This window comes from Ceratotherium simum, chromosome 7, assembly GCF_057802395.1.
Source record: "Ceratotherium simum simum isolate JZ-2026a chromosome 7, ASM5780239v1, whole genome shotgun sequence".
NCBI lineage: Eukaryota > Metazoa > Chordata > Mammalia > Perissodactyla > Rhinocerotidae > Ceratotherium > Ceratotherium simum.
In genome coordinates, this window is record NC_141906.1 from 55,508,663 (window position 1) to 55,528,374 (window position 19,712).

Below are 19,712 nucleotides of genomic sequence, written 5' to 3' on the forward strand. Positions count from 1 at the left end.
ACCCTCCTCCCACATTTGACTGAAAACTATAAGAGGGCAAGGATTATTTATGTTTTGATTCATTTTTTTATTCCCAGAGCCTGATATAAAAAACACATTTAATAAATATTTTTGGAGTAATGAATGAAATTTATATCAATATTCCTAAATACTATTCAAGTTTAAATAGATTTTAGTTTGGACTTATTTTATTGGATAAAACTAATTAGTTACAGTTAATGGAAACCCCATAGGAATTATTTTTAATTATTTCATATTATCTTCTATAAAATATAGATCTCTATGAATGTTCTTTTTATACAAGCATTTTGGTTATTAGCTGTAAGTTTATAATTTTATTTAGTTCCAACATGAATGCTTTGTGGGTCAAATGTATGGAAAATAATGCTATATGCCTTTGGGACTTTTAAATTTTTCTGTAATATTTCTGTTTTCATGTTTGTGGAGAAAATCCACAAATCTGAAGGACAAAATTGTAGGAACTATCTCAATGTGTACACAGTAAGTAGACTCAAAAATTTACTACACCAATTTGTTCTCTCTACATATGACTGTATTGCCACATACTATTATGGTATTATAAAGTCCTTTGCATGCAGTGGATGTCAATACATTTCTTTTTTTAAAAAATTTCTATTCCTTTAGTTTATTATTCATTGTTTTTATTAAAAATTCTCAGGAGTTACCTTTTTTTTAAACATATATTGAACATTCTTTTTAAGATTGCAAGGGCAATGATGCATACATATATATCTTTGAACACTGCTTATAGTTCTTTAATGTTTTTAAAATTTGTTTTGATAGGGTTGGACCAAGTTTTATGAGTTTTCTTTATCGGATCTTCGGGCTGGGTACAACATTATTGACAGGCTCTTTGATGGTAAGTTCTAATGATGAAAATTTTTATCTCTGGGGTTAATGAAAAAAATTTTTTAAAGTCTTATTAACAGTCTGATTTCTTCAAGAATGACTTAACTTCCTATCATAAAATTTGCTTTTCGCTTTTTATTTTGTGTTTTATGTCCTGACTGCCATGCTCCTGTTATCTGAGAGTTCTTACATTAAATTATCAATTGTGATCGTTGGTTTTGATATAACCCATAAGATTTCTGATTGATATGTAGCTCTCAGAAGTAGAAAGCTAGAAAGACCTTGTCTTTACTTTATGGGCTTCAGAAGTTTCAGCCTTCTACTGAATTATTCAGATCTCTTTCAAGGAAACTGTTAAAATTCAGGAGTATAGTGGATTAAGGTCAGTACCAAGGATCTGTAGAATCTTATTTGTATGATTAAGTAGGAATCAGGAATCAAGGTATAAATCAAATATTGAAATAGGGCAGCAAACAAGACCATGTAAACTGATCCCCTGAAGGCATCCAGCCCTGTGCCTCCTGAAGACAGGGACAGTCTATTCTCTGAAGTTGATTGCACAGGGCCAAGGCAAGGGGACACTTAGAGTTTAGAGCAATGATGGATTAGAGAAGAGAAGATGTTGGTAGGAATCTCAAACTTAAAAATGTCCCAAACAGAACTCTTGATTTTTGTCTCCTTCTCTCACTCTGCAACCCTGCCAAACTACCCTTCCCTGAGTCTACCCCATTTCAGTAAATGGCACCGCCATTCATGTAGTTGTTCAAGTTCAAAGCCTATGAGTCACCCTGGATTCTTTTCTTTTTCTCATCCTCAAACATTGAGGGCTTTGGCAGTTTCTCTCCCTTCCATGTCTAAGTCACATCATGATTCTGTTCACTTCTTTCAACTTCATCAATGTCTTGGTAGTCCCAGCAGTAGTTTCTTACCTAGTCTAATTTCGATTTGAGCACCTTTTCAAAAATGCGCCACACAGTAAACAAACATTTTTTTAGAAAAGTAAAATAAAGCATATTATTCCCATTTAAAACCTACAGCCATATTTATCTTCTTTCTGTTTTCTGAACAAGCCAGGCTTGTTCCTACCAGAAGGTGTTGGTAGGTGCTCTTCCTTCTGTCTGAAATGCTTTTCTCCCAAACCTTTAAGTGACTTCCTTTTTCTTATCATTCATATCTCAGCTTAGAGGTATCCTCTTCAGAAAAGCTTTTTATTACCACCAAATCTAAAGTAATCTTCTAATTACTCTCTGTCCTCTTGTTCTATTGTTTTATTTATTTATTTATTTTTTGTGGGGAAGATCAGCCCTGAGCTAACATCCATGCCAATCCTCCTCTTTTTGCTGAGGAAGACTGGCCCTGAGCTAACATCCGTGCCGATCTTCTCCACTTTATGTGGAACGCCAGCATAGCCCGGCCTGACAAGCAGTGTGTCAGTGTGCACCCAGGATCCGAACCCAGAGCGCCAGCAGTGGAGTGCACGCACTTAACTGCTATGCCTCGGGGCCGGCCCCTCTATTGTTTTGGTACATTAGTACTACCTGCTGTTTTCTTGTTTATTCATTTATTATTTTGTTTATCTTTTCCCACTAGAGTGTAATCTACATTAAAGCAAGATCTTTGACTGTTTTGGTTACTATGTATGTCCTTAATGTCTAAAGCAGGGCCTTGCCCATCTTAGGCACTCAGTTATTGTTTGTTAAATTAATGACATCAGAAATTATTCTGTAACTTGTCTTTGGCAAAAAAATAAGGATAGACATCTAGGATGTGGCCAAGTCTCATTTTAATTTATATGTTTATGAGATTAAAACAGCTTTTAGGGTGCCGGCCCCATGGCCTAGTGGTGTTAAGTTAGGCTTGCTCTACTTCGCTGGCCCGTGTTCAGTTCCCAAACGCAGACCTATACCACTTGTCCACGGCCATGCTGTGGTGGCACATACAAAATAGAGGAAGATTGGCACAGATGTTAGCATTGGGCGAATCTTCCTCAGCAAAAAAAAAAAAAAACTTTTAAATGAAGTATGATATATATACAAAAAGTACTTATAAGATTATAGTTCAATGACATTTTGAGACAGAACACACTCATGTAACCAGACTTTAATCAAGAAACAGAACAGTACTAATACCTCAGATTCTACTCTGTTTAATGCTGCCTTCCAGTTACTACCATCACCCAACTTGCCCCAGCCCGACTCCTGTAGTAAACACCAGACACCCCTCTTATATAGATTAGTTTTGCCTGTTTTTGTAAAACTGGAATCATACATCGTGTACCCTTTAGTCTTTAGGTTTTTTCAGTTAACATTGTATTTGAGACATTCCTCCATATGGTTACATGTAGTATAGTCCATTTATTCTCGGTGCTATATAGTATGCTATTCTGTGATTATATTACTTCTTTTTGTGGACATGTGGGTAGTTTTCAAGTTTTCTCTTGGGGGACACATGGGTAATTTGAGATTATTATGAATAATGCTGCTATATCTTTGGGTGAATATTTGCACATATTTCTGTAGTAGTAGATAGGATATTCATTTGTTCGCCATTGTTAGTTAACGCCAAATAGTATTCCCAGTGACTTTTTTGTTTATTCAAAAATTTTTTGAGGGGTGGGCCCTGTTACCTAGTGCTTAAGTTCCGTGCGCTATGCTCTGGTGGCCTGGGTTCAGTTCCTGGGTGAGGACCTATACCACTTGTCAGCAGCCATGCTGTGGTGGTGATCCACATACAAAATAGAGGAAGATTGGTGTAGATGTTAGCTCAGAGCAAATCTTCCTCAGCAAAAAAAAGAAAAAAAATTGCATTATATATTAGAAAAGTGCACATAAATTTATAATTCAATAACTTTTCATAAATTGAACCTATATAACTAGCCGAAAATCAGTCAACAGAGCATTACCAACATTCCAGAAGCATCTCCTCTACTCCTTTACACACATCAATCAACATTTCCCCATTCTCTGCCAAGAGTAACCACTTTCTTGATTTCCATGAGCTGTTGTTTTTAATGTTTATTTTGACACAGAATTTTTCAAAGGATATATACTAATACTTCAGCTTGCATAGAAAATTGGTAATTTTCCTAAATGCTTTTGAACATTTATTTGATTTTTATAATACCACTTTGAGGCAAATATTGTTAGTGCCTTTTTAAGATGAGAATACCAAAGCACAGCATTTGAATGATTTGTTTATCATTGTGTTTCAAGCTTGTGATGGAATTAATTAATAGCATCATGTGATTTTTATATATATTTCATCATTGAATTGTTGTGAATAAGAGGCAGATGCTTTAAAATGATATTGAATCTCATGGTAAAAATCTAACTGTATAATCTTATGATTACAAATTTCTTGATATTAAGAGACTTCCACTTTTGTAGAATTACATTCAAAAAAGAGAAAAAATTCTAATTATAAGGGGCAGGTGGCATAGAGATTATGTAGCTGTGAGACCTGGAGCAAGTTTCTTAACCTTGAAGCCTGAGTTTTCTCATCTGTAAAATAGGAATAATAGTAGGCACTACCTCAGTTGGTTCAATTTTTTGAGTAGTTTAAATGAGAAAAGCCACATGAAACATTTGACATTTAGTACATTTAATATATTGAGTAAGCTAGCAATAATTGTTTACTGTTATTACTATTGCTATGTTATAATTTAAGTTCTGTTCATTTTTTTTAGTCCTAAACAAAATGAAACTTGTCTTGAGACCAATGAATTTAAGAAGAAAAATAAGATTTTCTTATAAAATATTTCACATAATGGCTGTTTGTATTTTATAAGTTGAAAGGTACATTAATATTTCTGTATGCCCTGGTAACCTACTTATGAATGAATGACATCTTCATTACTAATGTATTATTTAGTGAACATCCAGGCAGAACTAGAAAGCTGAGTCCTAGTAATGTCCCTTGTTATAGCTACTTACCTGCTATTGGTAGTGAGATATAAGCAAGAAACAACTTTAATTAGTGCTCCACCCTACAGGTGCCCTTGTTCTGCAGGAGGCAGCCTAAGGCACTGTGTCCCAAGGCATATAATAACACTGCCATCAATCTTTGTGATTATCTCTGAGTTTTATAGTAGTGAAATAGAACTAAACTAGTAATGGTAGCAGTGATGTTAACAAGTTAGTTTACATACAATTGTGTTTCCTATATTTACTGCATGTCTGAAATTTAATTCTTACATTTTAACATTACCAATGAACTGTGATTAAGAGGATGTCTCTGTTGCAAAATGAAATAATATCTTATAGAAAAGTCCCATCGTGGTTTTTTGTACCACATTTCTTTTATTAGAATAGAAAATGAACAATTGACTATAAAAATCATGATGTTTAGAAGACCATAATGTGTGAAGGTGTTGTCAAGTTTCCCCATTAATCAGATTATTTTATGAGCTGAGTTTTTCGTTGTTTAAAATTCTGTTTTGGATACGTTCTCCTAAGGAATTTCCAGTTTAAGGAGACAGTATTGTGTGGCAGATAAGAGTATGGCTCTGGTTTCAAAGTACCTCATTCCAGTTCAGATCTGTGGCACTGTGTGACTTTCTGATTTTGGTTACTCAACCTCCCTATTCCTCAATGTCTCCATCTGTATAATTGGATAATATTAATATTTCTATGTTTGTTATGAGGCTTAAGTGAGCTTATATATGTAAAACATTTGGGAAATTTTACTTGATTAATCTCTCAATAAATATTAGCCATCGTGTGATTATATTATTTTTATTAATGAGCATTATATTAATATTAATGAGCATTTTAAGGAATGATTTAACAGAATTAAATATATATTGTTATATTCTATAAATATAACTGGAGCCAGGAATTTACTTAATATTTTAGAATATTTTTTAGCTTATTTCTAAAATCTTAGAAATGAAACTAATAAAAGTATTTTTTTTTAAATTATAGGTACCAAAGATATACAGTGGGAATTTGTACATGGTTTACTTGAAAATGCTATTTATGGAGGACGTATAGATAACTATTTTGACCTTAGAGTTCTTCAGTCATACCTGAAACAGTTTTTTAATTCTTCAGTAATTGATATTTTAAACCAAAGGAACAAGAAAAGTGTTTTTCCGTATTCCTTATCTCTACCAAAATCCTGCAGCATTTTGGTAAGTAGTAATAATAATCATTTTCAATCTATTACTAGATAGATGCTTAAATTATTTCTTGTATTGTTAAATATATGTTGTTTCTTTTCAAATGCACAAGTAATTATTCACAAATATGGATTATTATTTGTTATGGCAATATGCAGCCTCATTCTCCAAACTCTAGTTAGGTGTCCTGTACAGTTTTGGATCCTTACTGAAGTTTGATGATAGTAGGATATAGTGTGTAGGTGAATCTTGATAGGAGTAACCAAAGACAATTTTAAAAACATAGGACTGCTGTGAAGATCCAGAATGGGAAAACATTCTGCTTCCTACCTAGTAGGCATGAGAGTGCTCTGATATATTAAAAAATATGAAATATATCCAATATTGCTTAATAAATATCTATGTTCACTTTCTGGCTTATAAATTTAGAGTAGTTCTAAATATATAAGAGGGATTCCTTTCATCTGGCTTTCATGGCAACATTTTTGTTTATGTGTATTTATTTTAGCGAGCTGTAGCTTTTTGCTTTGAGTCAGCATATAAAAGCCTCCTATAATGCCGTCATCTTTTCCTGAAAATAGTACTAAATATAGCCCAAGATTTCAATTCTTGTTTATTTTGCCACAAACCTCTATTTATATAAATGCCCAAATAATTTTTTTATTACATAGGGTATTATAATTATACATTTCTTCATGAATTTCCAAGGTGTGTGTGTGTGTGTGTGTGTATTCAATTATATAGTTCTTCTCTCAGGATTGTACCTTTTTCTCTCATCCGTATATTTTTCAAGAAAATTCCTTTGTTTCAGTTACATAATTGTCAAAAAACAAAAGCATAAAAACCAATATTAAATATGTTACTCTTATTGAATATTACATCTATTATGTTATTAAGTATCCTATCTGTTTTGTTTTTTAGTGTCTTTCATTCATTTACTCATTCATTCAATAACATGCACTGAACATCTGCTTAATGATAGCTCTGTTCCAGACATTGTGGATCTCAAGATGCATCTCTGGAGTTGACTTTCTAGTGAGAGAACCTTAGAGTGAATGAGCAAACAGTTATATCACATAGTTATTTATTGTATACTTGTTTCAGATAGTGTACCTTGACAAGTCTTCTGTCTCTACTGTTTGAGGTTTAAATTGAAAAATAAAATTCATACAGAAAAGTGTACATCATAAATGTACAATACAATGAATTATTATACATTGAACACATGAGTGTGACAGCACTGGGATCAAGAAACAGAACATTATCAGCTCCCCGGAAGTCCTCCTCATGTTCCCTTCTAGGTACTACCTCCCCTACAAAGGATACATTATCCTGACTTCTAACAGCGTAGATTAGTTTTGCCTGTTTTTGTGCTTATTGTAAATGGTATAATTTGGTATATATTCTTTTGTGTCCAAGAGAGGATAAATCAGTCTGGATATGTAGCTCTATTATTTAGGAAACATGTCACTGTACGTATAGTCCTAGGTAGCGAGAAGACTGTAGCCAGTCTGGATGAGAAGATTTCACAGCCATTTTGAAATGAGCAAAGTGTATAAATACAAAGAGAGTAGTAGTTTTAAATTTATAGGATGATTTATGAGAATCAATGTTTAGCTTTCTGTCTAATTGAGTTAGATAGAAGGAGGAAGCCAAGAGTTTCCCAGGAGGATGAGAACACATACACCCATACACATACACATATATAAATGCATACATATGTATATATACACTCACATATACATACATATACATTTATCCATGTATTCGTTGTGATTGAACATCTTGAGGAAGTTTACAAATGTTGAGCTATAGGTGAGTAAAACTTTCAAAGAACAGCATGTCTTTGCAAAATTTGATATATTTATAGGTCCCAGGCTTCCTGAAGTCCAACTGTTTCCTTGGAAATACTTTAGGGGCTGCTGCCAAGGATGAGAAAGGTTGATGGGGGTGGGAGGGTGCAGAAAATGAGTCTTCTTACCAAGAACAGTTTCTCCTACTTCAGCAAGAACAGTTTAGATGCATATACAATACCAGCCTTAAAGTAACTTGTCTCTTCATGAAAACAAACAAACGACAATTCTCATCTTTGGGCCAAACTGAAAAAATCCTCTTGGTCTACACTTAGTTTCCCATCTAGAGTCATGAGTGAATAACTGTTCAGATGCGTGCTTGACAGATCAACCCTTTGCAATGCTTATAGTAATTCTTGGGATGAAGTGATAGGATTATCAATACTTTTCATCACACCTCACCAGCAAACTGAAAACTATGGAATTGCTTTATGATAGAGTGACTTACAAAGCAGTACTTGCATACCAGAGTGTGTGTGTATAGATTTCTGGGGTTTCTATAAGCTTTAAAAAAAAAGATTGCTGGAATATTTATCTTGGTATAAGCAGAACTTCACTCTGTAGATTAGTTTTTAGTAAGTTACAGGAAAAATAATTACAGGGTTTTCCTGAAAACATCTAACATAATATCTTACACGTAGTAGGCATAGCGACTCAAATATGTTTGTTTTATTCAATTCAGGATCTATTTGAATATGGGGAGGGAGAATAAGAAAATGTACTATCAGATAATTTAAGTGTGAAGAAGTAGTAGTGACAAAGAATATTTCCCATAGATAATTGAGTTAATATACAAACTGAAAGTAAGATTTACCTAGAAAATGTAACATATGACTAACTAATAATTTAATACTTCACAGTATTCATTCTTTCTCAATGGTTGTAAGTTCAATCTTTATTGAAAAAGCTGTTTTTTACTTTCTTATATTTAGGACTACCGTGCTGTCATTGAAAAACTTCCAGAGGATGACAAACCTAGTTTCTTTGGTCTGCCGGCCAATATTGCTCGCTCCTCTCAGCGCATGATCAGTTCTCAGGTAACCTAAGCAAAGATCTACCTCTTAGAAAAAATGTTGCTACTGAACCTGAAAGAAACAACATTAGATTTTATTTAATACTAAGACCTCACAAGCTCTTATTTAAAATTTTTATTTTATTAACACAATAGATTCCAGTCTTACCCTAAGTAAATTTTAAATGAGCCAAATAGCTCTATTTTAATACATTTGTTAAAATTAGTAAAATAACATTGAACAGTATCAATTTCACCTAAAATATATTTGTTTTATTCCTGTGATTTATTTTAAATGTAATTTATACAATTGAATATATGTCACTAAATTTAATATTTTTGTAACAAATACCAGATATAGATATATAATTTGCTTTTTTGTATTAGTTTATAAAAGATAAATATTTAATATTTCATATGATTTTACTCATGATTGAATGTTATAAAAATTGGGGCAAGTATGGATTTTTAAATTATTGAGAAATAGAAAAATGTTAGCCATGAACAGTGTATATTCTAGCTTCTATTGACACCAAATAATTATAAGAAGAACTAACATTTATTGACCTCATACTGTGTGCCTGAGAGTATTTTATGTTCAGAAACTTAGTCTTCATAAACTCTGTGAGGTAAGATCTGTTATTTTTCCTTCTCAATAGGTGAGGAAACTGAGATGCAGAGTTAAGTTACTTACTCAAGACCATAGAGCCAGTCAGGAGCAGAACTAGAATTTAAATTCAGGCTGTCTGAATAAAGACGTGGCCTCTGCACCATGTGGTACAGCTGCCCCTCAGGCATAAATGTAGTGCTAAGCTATGCACCCCAAATTATGAACCCTTACCTAAGGTTGTAAAGTTAGATTATGTTATCTTGTTTAACTGTACAGTTTTGTATTTTTTGCTATTTTAGCCAGCATTTATAAAATTGCATAATGAACGATATAATTAATAATAAAAGAAGAGAGGAAACATCAATTTTAATGTTCATTCTCACATCTTTGTAAAAAAATGTTTAAGTATGTAAATATATGATCATTTATATAATATATAAATAAGTTGTATAAATGTTCTCTGAAATAAATAAGATCTTAACAAAGTCTCTTCATCTATGCTAGCTGAAGACACTCTCCAGTTCCTTTTCCCTTCTCATAGTGTTAAGTCAGATAGTCCACGGAAGAATGTAAAGTCCCACATGTCCCTTAGCTTCATAATGTATATGATTACACTCTAATCATTTCCCTCCATGCTTTTTAGCTGACCTGAAATACTTATTTTTCAATACCCCTACCAATAACATTTAGGAATTATATATATATGTTTGTGTTTGCATGTGTGTGTGTATAATTTTACAACAATACTTAAGCAAAACAGGTTAGAAGAATTAAAAGGTCATTAAAAGAATAAAAAGTTATTTCATAGAATCCAAGAAAGTGTTTACTTTGGGAACTTTTATCAATAGAAGTTCAAGAGTCTTGTCTTTAAAGCCCTGTTATTAACATAACGTGGCTTCCTCAACTTCTAATCTTAGTAGCATTCAGCTTCTGAGAGAATCTGATTTAGCACAGCTTAGATCAAACATCTGATAAAGACAAAAGAATTACGTAGAATAGATATAGTCTCAGAGACTTGAGGGAAGGATATAGGACGAGAAATGCGGAATGCTCAGCATCTTCATCTTGTGGAGAGGCCTAACAGCCACCTATATACATAGCTTCTATTGCTTCTGGAACGTGCGTGACTGCTACTGACAAGATCCCAGAGTGTGAGGGTCGTCTTGGCATTGAGAAGTTGTAGCCTTAGTTTCCCACCAATCTTTTATTATATTTTAGTCACATAGGTCCAGGGCTTATTATTTTATTTTATTTTTGTGTGTGTGAGGAAGATCAGCCCTGAGCTAACATCCATGCTAATCCTCCTGTTTTGCTGAGGAAGACCGGCTCTGAGCTAACATCTATTACCAATCCTCCTCCTTTTTTTTTTTCCCCCAAAGCCCCAGTAGATAGTTGTATGTCATAGTTGTACATCCTTCTAGTTGCTGTATGTGGGACGCGGCCTCAGCATGACCGGACAAGTGGTGCGTCGGTGCGCGTCCGGGATCCGAACCCCGACTGCCAGTAGCGGAGCGTGTGCACTTAACCGCTAAGCCACGGGGCCGGCCCAGGGCTTATTATTTTAGTGTGATCTAATCTCTACTACTTTGTCTTGCCTTAGTATTTAAGTTTTTGTAAATATTTATTGAATGAGAAAAGGATAACATATTCTATCTGAAGTTTTCTGGTGACACATACTCTCTTAATATTTGTATTTTAGCTGTCAGCCTATTTTACTGTTTATTTACTTAACTATTTAAAAGTTCTTTATTATCATTTTTATACTTAAACAGCTTTTGCAGTAAGTCAATTATTCTAACATTGTTAGAAACATGTATGTATAGTTGTGTTAATAAAATTTCTATATTTAGAGCATATTTAGAGGTTTCACTTCAAGTCATATTTGGAGCCACATTTAGAAGGGAACATTCAGATACTAAGAAGTGTGAATGACACTAAGTAGATTAAAGAAAAAACATTATTGGTCATGTGTAACTTTAGGGATATGAAAACTGATGTTGAAGCAGGTATTTGATAATTCGGCATTTTAAAAGCCAAGACCAATGCCAAAGTTGAATAGCCAGTTTTGTGCGAATATGAAGGCTGAAAATGAATTGAGTGCATCTATACTAGGCAGTAACCACAGGTGGTGTTTATTACAGTGTTAATGATACTTTTGTATAGGTGCTGTGAGTCAGCAGTTATGAGCTTTTTTTTCTTTTTGTAACCTGTTGCAATATACATGCCATATAATGTTCTCATCGGCATCAGCTATGGTATTATCCCTTTTTCCTTCAACTCTTCCACCATGTTATAAATGTTGTATGGATGATGTTGCATTAGTCAAAATGTGAAAGTCAAAAGAAAGAGACTTGGGGTTTTATTTTTCATGGTGGGGAGGGGAAGAGATCAATTCAGTGTATTAATTTAAGGTACTCGTGGAATCGTATTTGTTTGAGATGTCCATGTAGTATCTAGTCAGAAATGTCTAGTATGAATTTGGACTAAATAAACATAGGAGAAAATTCAGATATAGATTTGATTTTTAAAGGATTTGACAAACAACATGTCTGTGAGAGATGAAGCCATGGGAATCAGAGATTAGGGAGCATTGATAGAACAGGAAGAGAAGATGCCTGAAGGTGAGAAAATCCTTGAAAGAATTTTAGCAAGAATAAACTGCAATCAGAAAATAAGATAATCAGGGGCCGGCCCCGTGGCTTGGCAGTTAAGTGCGTGCGCTCCACTGCTGGCGGCCCGGGTTCGGATCCCGGGCGCACACCTACGCACCGCTTCTCCGGCCATGCTGAGGCTGCGTCCCACATGCAGCAACTAGAAGGATGTGCAGCTATGACATACAACTATCTACTGGGGCTTTGGGGGCAAAAATAAATAAATAAAATTATAAAACAAAAGAAAAGAAGATAATCAGAAGAGCGTTAACGAACCGTTTCAGGCAATGGGAGGGATGTCAGTGGTTTTTAGGCGGTAGAGGAGGAAGCCTAAGTGCTAAAGATTGCTTAGTGTTGAAAATAAGTCATGGGCCTGACCAATTTTTCAAACCCCTTTGTAGAGCCTCTTCTGTAGAATGTTGGGGGGTGGAAATTGAATTGCAGTGGTTTAGGGGGAGGGAAAGTGAGTGAAAAACTGGGCAAAGGAATATAGATGATTAACTCAGGAAGGATGACCAAAACCTATGTCTCTGCCAAAAAACTTAAAGGAAAAGATGAAAAGATGGTAATTTAATGGGAATACAAGATTCAGGGAGAAACTGTTATTATTGATGTTGGAAAAGACTGAAGCGTGTTTTTTCCTTAATTCTGTTACGGGACTGTGAGTTACTCAAGGGTAGACAATGTATTTTTTTCTTGTTTGGTATTTGGACCGTAGTACAATACTCAACTAAGTATTGCTCTAGTTTTAAAAAAGTATTTTACATTTAAAGCGACTGTAAGTATTGGGTTTTTTTAGTTGATTTGCAGACAAAATGCTTTTAAAATACTTCTATTAGCTTTTTGAGTAGAGGCCTTTCAAAGTTCCTTTGTTTACCTCATTTCTGGAACTGCCCTTGCCACCATTTTTTGCTCGTTTAAATATTTTGTTCAATACCCAATCCAAAGCACACCCTCTCCATGAAGTATTTGTGTTGGTCCTCTGGGTTTTTCACTTTTATGTGTTCAATTATCCAACAGTAATTGCCTCCAATGTAACTTGACTATATAACTCCAGTAACTTTGGGATAGGTTTTAGAAATGTAGAGATCAATTAAAAATATTCTCTGTTTTGAAGGAATTCAGTCTAATGGGGAAAATAATGTATGAAAAAGTTCCTCTGCAATATAAGGGGTAAAATACAAACATGTATTCTGGTTAATTGAGTATGTATCCTGTGAATTTGTATCTCAATGAATGTATGCACTTTTCACTTTTAATTGCTGAAGAATTTTTTACGTGAAGTAGAAGATGATTTTTTTATTGTTTGAACAGAATTTGTGAAGTTAAGACAGTTTGAGTACATGAAGAACACTTTAAAATTAAGCCAAATTAAGCTCTACCAAAGAAATCTTTAAAGCAGAAATTATACTTCTCTTATAATTTCAGAGTTATGAATGTTTCAAATTTTACCTTTTTTATAGTGAAGATTTCTTGTTCCTGCAGCTTATTGTTTTATTAAACAAAACAGATTTTTTTGTTTGAGAAAATGAAAGCTAAACAGAACTAAGTTTAATATTCAAAATCATGTTCTTTCCTCAAATAAGCTTTAAACTGTTATCATTAATGTGTGTCCTTGTTTAGCAAGATGAGGCAGTATCTTCTGTAGGTGACATATATGTTGATTTTTGTCTGCCCAGACATATGAAATACTTAAAATAACACTCAAGAAATAATAGCTCCCATTATTTTGTGTGGTTCTGGTGAGATTGTTAATGACAATGCCATTCTCCTTCGTCTCTTTCACATCCCTTCTCGTCTTGAACCAAAACTGAGCCAAAAACAGTAATCTTATCTCCTTGGTGAAGATAGAGTGTGGCACCTGCAAAGTGACTCTGATTCCTTCCCTGGATTGATGATCAGACACTGAGACCAAAAATGTGCTCTTTTCATTGGATCAGATAAGTTGGAATATTAGAACTCTATTCCTGATAGTGGCCCTACTGGGCGTGAAAGAAGGAAGACCATCGTAATCCGTAATAAGTTAACCTCAGGGAGAGAAAGAAATGTAAAGAGCATTGTTCTACTCTTACATCAACAGAAGAAGCCAGACAAACCAAGTTAAATGACTTTTCTTGAACCTATCAGAGAGATGAGATTGCAGAGCAACAACTAACTGAAATCTAAGGAGAGACAAGTGCCTGCAGGTGGTGACAAGACACAAGCATTTGATTACCTGGAGTAGGTGCTGCCAGGTGCTGGTGAGACTTCAGCTGGAATAGTTAATGAATTGGTTAAGGCCAAGTGCAGGCTGCTAGAGAATGAAGGCCCAGATACGGAGTGAATTCTCACCCTCTTGCGGGCTTTTTCTCCATGGACCCCCACCTGATGAAAGTGCTTAGAAAGCTTCCTTTGTGGTGGTGGCCTGGGGGAGGGGAACAGAGTCACTTTGGGAGGAGGAGGGCCATGAAACTCTGCCTCTGTCTGCCTTATGGAACAAAAGACTTAATCTGTGAGGAGAGGGGCAAAAACCAAAACAAGGGAAAAACCACTGTTGCCCTTAGGGCACTGGTGAAAACAGTGCAAGTGGGAGAAGGGAATAGGAAAAAAACTTTCTCTCTCTGTTAGGGGAAGGAATCTGTGCCCCAATTACAGTTTGGAGGGGGAGGAGCAATGAGAAGGCCACATCCGAGAGACTTAGGGACACAGTGTCTACCTAAGACTGAAGCTTAATCAGAACAACAAGAATGCTGCCATCCCTCATCCCCCACCACCAGGCTAATAAGTGTCAAGTAATAAGTGGCAATGATTCCAGTGGCGGAAGGGTTGTAAGAATGCAGACAGACCCTGTCTGAGGTATAATAGCAAACAGAAAAAGCCCTCTAGACCTGTGGGAGGGGGTAGAAATTTGTGCTAGGCCCAGAACTACAGCTGGGACAGGGGAAGGGTCTCTGAGAAGGCCGTATCTCCAAGACCTGTAAATATAGTGTCTATCTAAGACTGAGGCTTAATTAGAAAAATGGAAAATGGGCTAGTAAACATTGAGTAGTAAGTAACAGTTTTATACTGCTGAGAGAGTCACAAGAGATAGACCCTCTCTGAGGTACAGAAAAAGAGAAGACCTAAACATGAGAGTGGAGCAGACGTTGATAAAAACCCACTGCCAAACCAGCCCCCAGCCTTAATAAAAGGTATCTACAGAGGAATTTGAACCCTGTGGTATACTAAGGGTAACTCTAGCAACAGCAACTCTCAAATGTAGCCCAACGCCTGACTTAGTTAATACAAACTCCCTCACTAAAGGACTAACAGAAGGAAAGTCGTGCCCATTTCCAAGCATTAAACTACCTTAGTATCTACTGGTCTACACAAAATGTTCATCTCTTGACAAAACATTATAGGACATATGAAAATGTAAGAAAAGATAACGTAGTCTTTTGGGAATTTTGTCTTTTGAGAGACAAAACAATCAATAGAACCAGACTTTGATATGACATGGATGTTGGGACTAACAGACAATTTAAAATAATTATGATTTGTATGCTAAATGTTCTCATGGAAAAGGTAAACAATATGCAAAATCAGATGGTTAATTTCAGCAGAGATATAGAAACTATTAGAACCAATAAAATGTATAACAGCAAATAAAATGAAAGTGCTAGAAATGAAAAGTACAGTAACAGAGATGATATCTTCAACAAGCTAATCAATAGACTTGAAGCAGCCAAGGAGAGAATCAGTGAAATTGAAGATAGATCAATAGAAGTTACCCAGACTGAAACACAGGAGGAAAAAAGAGTGAAAAAAAAAATACAACAAAGCATCCAATATTGTGGGACAATATCAAATAGTCTAACAGTTATGTAATTGGAATCCACAAGTCCATGAAGCTCAAAGAACACCATGCTAGATAAATCCCCACTGCACTCCAAGAAAAACAAACCCACCTAGGCATAAAATATTAAACTGTTGAAAACAAAAGACTGAAATACTAAAGACGGCCAGAGGGGGGGAAAAAAAAGACACAGTACATACAAAGGAACAAAGATAATTATTAAAGCAGCCTTCTCCTCAGAAGCCATTCAAGTCAGAAACAATGGAATGGTAACTTTAAAGTGCTGAACGAAAAAACTTTCAACTCTGAATTCTATACCTAGCAAAATATCTTTAAAAAATGAAGAAATAAAGTCTTTCTTAGACAAACAGAAACAGAATTTATTGCCAGAAGATTTACTCTCTAAGATTGTTACAGAAGTTTTTCAGGCAGGAGAGTTGTGATACCAGACAGAATATTGGATCTACACAAAAAAATGAAGAACTCTGGAAATGGAACAAATGAAGTTTAAGCTAAAGTTTTATTTTAATTTCTCTGAAAGATAACTAACTATGCAAAGCAAAAAAAGCAGTAGCAATCTCTTGTGTGTTTATAGCATATGTAAAAGTAAAATGAGGAACAATAGCACAAAGGTTAGGAGGAAGGAACTGGGAGTATACCTCCCAGTAAGGTCCTCTGTAAGGTCCTTACAGAGCATGTGGAACAGTGTAATAGTATTTGAAGACTGACTCTGATTAAATCAAGATATATACTATAAGCCCAAGACAACCATTATTTTTTTTAACAAGTTATAAATAATAAGTTAATAGTGGAGATAAATTGAAATAATAAAAATGCTCAATTGAGGACTGGAATTGTATATTAGCATATTTTATGACCTTTGAGAAAATAATATTTTTATCCAGATTGCAAGTAATGTGCTGTATAGAATCAACTGAATGTAGAATACTGTAGGGGAGGAAGAAAATATTTTTCTTCCATTCTTCTAGATTCTCAGCTGGGGCTTTGTAAGAAAAGACAGATTAACAGGATAAAAGCATACAGGTTTATTTAATATAAGTTTTACGTGACTTGGAAGCCTTCACAAGGAAATGAAGACCAGAAGAAGCCGTTAAACCTGAGCGTTTTTATGCCAGGTTTGCTGAAGAGTGGAAAGCAATGGGAAAAGGTGATAGCACAAGGGGCTATGAACTAAGAATAGTAAGCTGGGAGAAACTTAGCAAGGCTGTTTATTCAGATTTCTCTCAGTGTCTTCTGTCTTCAGAGGTTAGGATGCTCCTTTCCTCCAGATTAATGAGGACACCTCTCACAAAGGGTATTATGAACTGCTTCAGGGGAAGGTCGGAGAGTCCTTCCTGCACCTGCTGTTTCTCAGATTCCTTTAGTGTAAAATACAGTATGCCAAGGTGCCATATTTTGAGATAATGTGTCCTGTGTTGTTAATCTAAATAGTGAAAATGTCTTGAGTAAGCCACAGGTTTAGGAAAGATTTTTAAGACTGTGGGAGACTTGAACATGTTTGTTGACTGAGATAAAGCAACCAGTGTAGAGGTAGAGATTGGATATGTGAGAGGTGGAGTGACTTATGCAAACAAGGTCCTATAGGAGACTTGGGCAGATATGTTAGCCTTGTAAAGCAGAAAGGATAATTCTTTCTTAAAGATGAGATGAAAAAGAATATGAGTAAACAAAAAGAGGTATTTTGAAATAGATGAAATTTGAAGGCTCTCATGCCCTTGGTTTCCTGGATCTTCTCATTAAAGTGTGAGCTTAGAAGTTTAGGAAAGTGGGAAAAGTTTAGATAAGTCTCTGTGGTTAGGGTTTGTCAGAGGGAATCTGATAATGCTCAATGAGAATGGATGGCATGAATTTGTAGTGAAATGTCTTATTCTTACTTCCTTTCTTCAGTATCTAATTGTTTTCTAGTTGCTGGTAACATCTGTTTTTTGTCTCGTACTTATAATGATTTTTAAAGATACTTTTTGTCTTTATAGATCATTAGCTTTAATTTTATATTTAGACTAGTTTAGTGCTGATGTGAATTATTCTCAAGCCATTTCACTACTGAGACTTATTAAAATTTTATCTCTAAAAATATTAACATTGTCAGTCTTTTTACTATTACCCATTCTAGTGGGTGTGAAATGGTATTTCATTGTGGTTTTAATTTACATTTTTCTGATGACTAATAATATTGAGCAACTTCTAATGTGCTTATTGATTATTTGTATATCTTTTTGTGAAGTGTCTCATCAAATCTTTTGTGCATTAAAAAAAAAATCCGTCATTGGTTGTCTTACTAATGAGTTGTAAGGGTACTTTATCATTTCACCTATTGAATTACCTTGGCTCCTTTGTAAAAAATCAATTGACCGTGTATATGTGGGCATATTTAATGGACCCACTACTATTCTGTCCATTTGCTCTGTATGTCTATTAGTATGTTAAAACATGTCTTGATTACTGTAATTTTGTGGTCAGTCTTTAAATCAGATAATCTAAAGTCCTCCAACTTTATTCTTCTTTTTTAATATTGTTTTAAAATCAGTTTGTCAATTTCCACTAAAAAACTTACTGGGATTTTGATTGGGATTCCATTGAAACTGGAGATCAATTGGAGGAGAATCGAAGTATCAGTATTGGGTTTACAGAGCTATAAACATGGCGAATTTTTTCAATTTTTAGGTCTTTTAAAATATATTTCTGTGATCTTTTTGAATTTACTTATCTTTTCTGATGCTATTTTAAATAAGATTGTTATTCTGTGACCTTGCTAAATTAAATTACTAGTTTAATAACTTTTTTTGTAGCTTCCTTAGGTTTTTCTATGTAAACAATCATGTTGTCTGCAAATAAGGACAGTTTTACTTCTTCCTTTCCAATCTGTTTGTATTTTATTTTTCTTGCCTTTTAAATGTGACTAGGATCTCCAGAAAGTGGTGAACAGCAGGAATAGACTTTGCCTTGTCCTTATCTTAGAGAGACGGCATTCTGACCGTTAAGTGTGATGTTAGCTGAAGGTTTTTTTATAGATGTCCTTTATCAGATTGAGAAAATTTCCTTCTGTTCTTACTTATGATCTTATGTCAAGTGCTTTTTGTACATCTACTGAGATGATTATATGATTTTTTTTCTCCTTAATTTTGTAAATATGATGATTTACATTGATTTTCAGTGTTGAAGCAATCTTTCATTCCTTGAATAAACTCCATTTCCTTGCTGGATTTAATTTGCTTATATTTTGTTAATCATTTTTGCATCTATGTTCACAAAAGATATTAGTGTTTCATTTTATTTTCTGTAATATCTTTTGATATTTTTGATAACTTTTCATATTAGAATCATGCTACCTCATAAAATGAATTGGAAAGTCTTTCTTCCTCTTGCATTTTTTGGAAGCGTTTGTGTAGGATTGGTATTTCTTTCTTGGATGTTTGATGGAATTCACCAGTAAACCATCTGAGCCTGAAGTTTCTTTATTAGATAGTTTTAAAATTACAAATTCAACTTCTTTCATTTTTATGTCTAGTCATTTTTATTTTATTTTTCCTATGTCAGTTTTGGTTCTGTCTATCTATCTATACCAAGGAATTTGTCCATTCATCTAAATTATCAAGTTTATTGGTATAATGTTGTTCATTACTTTTTTTTATTATCCTTTTAATGTAGTCTTTGTGTTATTCTTGTGTTTGTTTCTCTACTTAATATGTCTTTTTTTCCTCTGGCTTCTTTATATATTTTCTTTTCATAATTGATTTTCAATAGTTTGATTATAGTGTATAT

General features: G+C 34.3%; 1 protein-coding gene across 2 annotated transcripts in view; it reads left to right on the forward strand.

The window, feature by feature from the left end:
* The window catches only part of DYNC2H1 (dynein cytoplasmic 2 heavy chain 1), a 293,258-nt gene that overhangs the window by 176,190 nt on the left and 97,356 nt on the right, over positions 1 to 19,712 (forward strand). For both annotated transcript variants that reach the window (XM_087433636.1, XM_004427391.3), the window contains exons 80-82: positions 805 to 880; positions 5,793 to 6,001; positions 8,775 to 8,879. In XM_087433636.1, the coding sequence (XP_087289762.1) occupies positions 805 to 880; positions 5,793 to 6,001; positions 8,775 to 8,879 (390 nt within the window). The remainder of the gene's footprint in view (positions 1 to 804; positions 881 to 5,792; positions 6,002 to 8,774; positions 8,880 to 19,712) is intronic.